Genomic DNA, 2291 nt, shown 5'->3' on the forward strand with positions numbered 1-2291 from the left:
CTGGCAGAAATCCAGCGACACGCACTAGTATCACGGTACAATCCCACCCGCAATGCATCCAGCCTCACCACGCCGATGCAAGTAGGCAATGGAAACTTTGCTTTCGGCGCCGATGTCACAGGTCTCCAAACTTTCCAGCCTTTCGCCATCATGTCTTCGTGGGGGTGGAAAAATGATTCTTTGCCCCAGGGTAAGACGATGGAAGATTTGGATGACTATCACGGCGTAAGTTGGTATAATCACGATCTACTTGTCGAGTATGATTTTGGGGGTGACGAATTGATTGAGCAATGGCTCACCTCGAATCCGAACCGTGTTAATATAGGACGGGTGGGGTTGGCGTTTCGGTCGGTTGAAGGAGAGGTACTCAACATGACGGAAAGTTACTTGACAGATATTCACCAGGAACTCGACCTTTGGACAGGAACAATCACAAGCGAATTCTCATTCGAAGGGGTGCCAGTTACTGTGACAACGACGTGTGCACAGGATCGGGACACCGTTGGAATCAGCATCGAATCCGCGCTGCTGAGCGACGGCCAGTTGGGTGTATTCGTGGATTACCCATGGAACGATGGTTCAGCATACTTCAGCGCACCCTTCGTCGGAAACTGGGACCTTCCTGCCAACCACACGACTTCGCTCAGTACTAACGTCAATAGGCACATCGCAGAGATTAACCACACGCTCGTCGCAGCGTCGTTCATCACTTACTTCGATGGCGATGCTTTCACTATATCCCGTGATTCTCCCGACGCTCATCGTTACACCATCCTACCCAGCGATTCTTCGTCGACCTTCCGAATGGCAATCACCTATGGACCTGGTATCGCAACCCCGACCGACAAGACAAGTTACGAGGCCACAGTCACTTCATCGCAAAAAGCATGGGACACCTTTTGGTCTCAGAGCGGTTTCGTCGACGTGTATACAGAGTCTTCGGATCTGAGAGCAGACGAGTTGCAAAGGAGGATTATTCTGTCGCGATATTTGATGCGGGTCAATGAGGCGGGAGACACGCCGCCCCAGGAGGTAAGTTAATTTCGGACTGTATATACGGTAGTCGATACTCATAGATCTTTACAGTCCGGACTAGTGAATAATGGCTGGGTGAGTGGCTTCGCACCATCCTAAAAGAAAGTACTTACAAACCTTTTACAGTATGGGTAAGCATCTTCAAGACAAATGAAGTATACAACACTTTCAACTCACAACTCGGATATTATAGCAAGTTCCACATGGAGATGTACTTTTGGCACTCGGCGCACTGGGCCCTCTGGAACAACTGGGAGCTGCTCAACCGATCTACCGATACCTACGCAAAATTCTTGCCATCCTCGATATACAGGTCCCAGGAACAGCAACACTGGCCCTCCGGTGCACGGTGGCCAAAAATGACCGACCCTTCAGGCCGCTCATCCCCAGGCGAGATAAACAATCTGCTAATCTGGCAGCAGCCGCACCCCCTCGTGTTTGCGCAGTATGAGTACCGGGCATCACCAACGATGGTGACGCTGCGCAAGTGGGAGGATGTGGTTCGGGAAACAGCCAACTGGATGGCAGATTTTGCATGGTACAACGAGTCCACAGGCGTCTATGACCTTGGGCCACCCATGTACGTCGTCAGCGAAGATACCAGTCCCAACGTGACTGTTAATCCTGCATTCGAATTGGCGTATTGGCGTTTGGGATTGGGATATGCCGAAGGATGGATGGAGAAACTCGGCGAAGAGGTCCCAACGAATTGGACGGTAGTCAAAGGCGATCTGGCACCGCTGCCAGTCAACAACGGCACGTACAAGGTGTACGAAACAATTGAAAACGACTTTTGGACGGATGCGATGTATACCAATGATCATCCCGCGCTAGTGGGACTATATGGATGGCTTCCGCAGACAGAGGGACTCAACCTGACGATTGCGAAAGCGACGGCTGAGATGGTGCGAGAGGATTGGAATATCACGAACTGCTGGGGGTATGCTCGGTCCACATTCATTTTTGTTTGGTAACTGAAGGGTTTACAGATGGGATTTCTCGATGCTTGCAATGTCGTCGGCACGTAGTGGGGACGGCGAGGAGGCCATTGAATGGCTGTTAAACTCCATTTTCACATTCGACGATGTTGGGATGCCAGGTGGTGGTTCGCGTGTACCTACGCCGTATTTCCCTGGCTCGGGTGGGCTCTTGTATGCTATTGCGATGATGGCAGGTGGATGGGATGGAAGTGAAGGGGATGCACCAGGATTTCCGAAAGACGGTTGGGTCGTTCGTCACGAAAATTTGAGTAAAGC

At 51.2% G+C, this 2291-nt stretch overlaps 1 protein-coding gene across 1 annotated transcript; it reads left to right on the forward strand.

Moving 5' to 3' along the window:
• BT62DRAFT_998441 (uncharacterized protein) lies at positions 1-2291 on the forward strand (the record flags this gene model as incomplete). The annotated part of the gene is made up of 5 exons (XM_043190723.1): positions 1-1032; positions 1087-1110; positions 1162-1166; positions 1229-1975; positions 2025-2291. Coding segments are annotated over exons 1-5 (1998 nt in total), but the record flags the coding sequence as incomplete, so codon positions are not given.

This window comes from Guyanagaster necrorhizus (genome assembly GCF_019112545.1).
Source record: "Guyanagaster necrorhizus MCA 3950 unplaced genomic scaffold BT62scaffold_145, whole genome shotgun sequence".
NCBI lineage: Eukaryota > Fungi > Basidiomycota > Agaricomycetes > Agaricales > Physalacriaceae > Guyanagaster > Guyanagaster necrorhizus.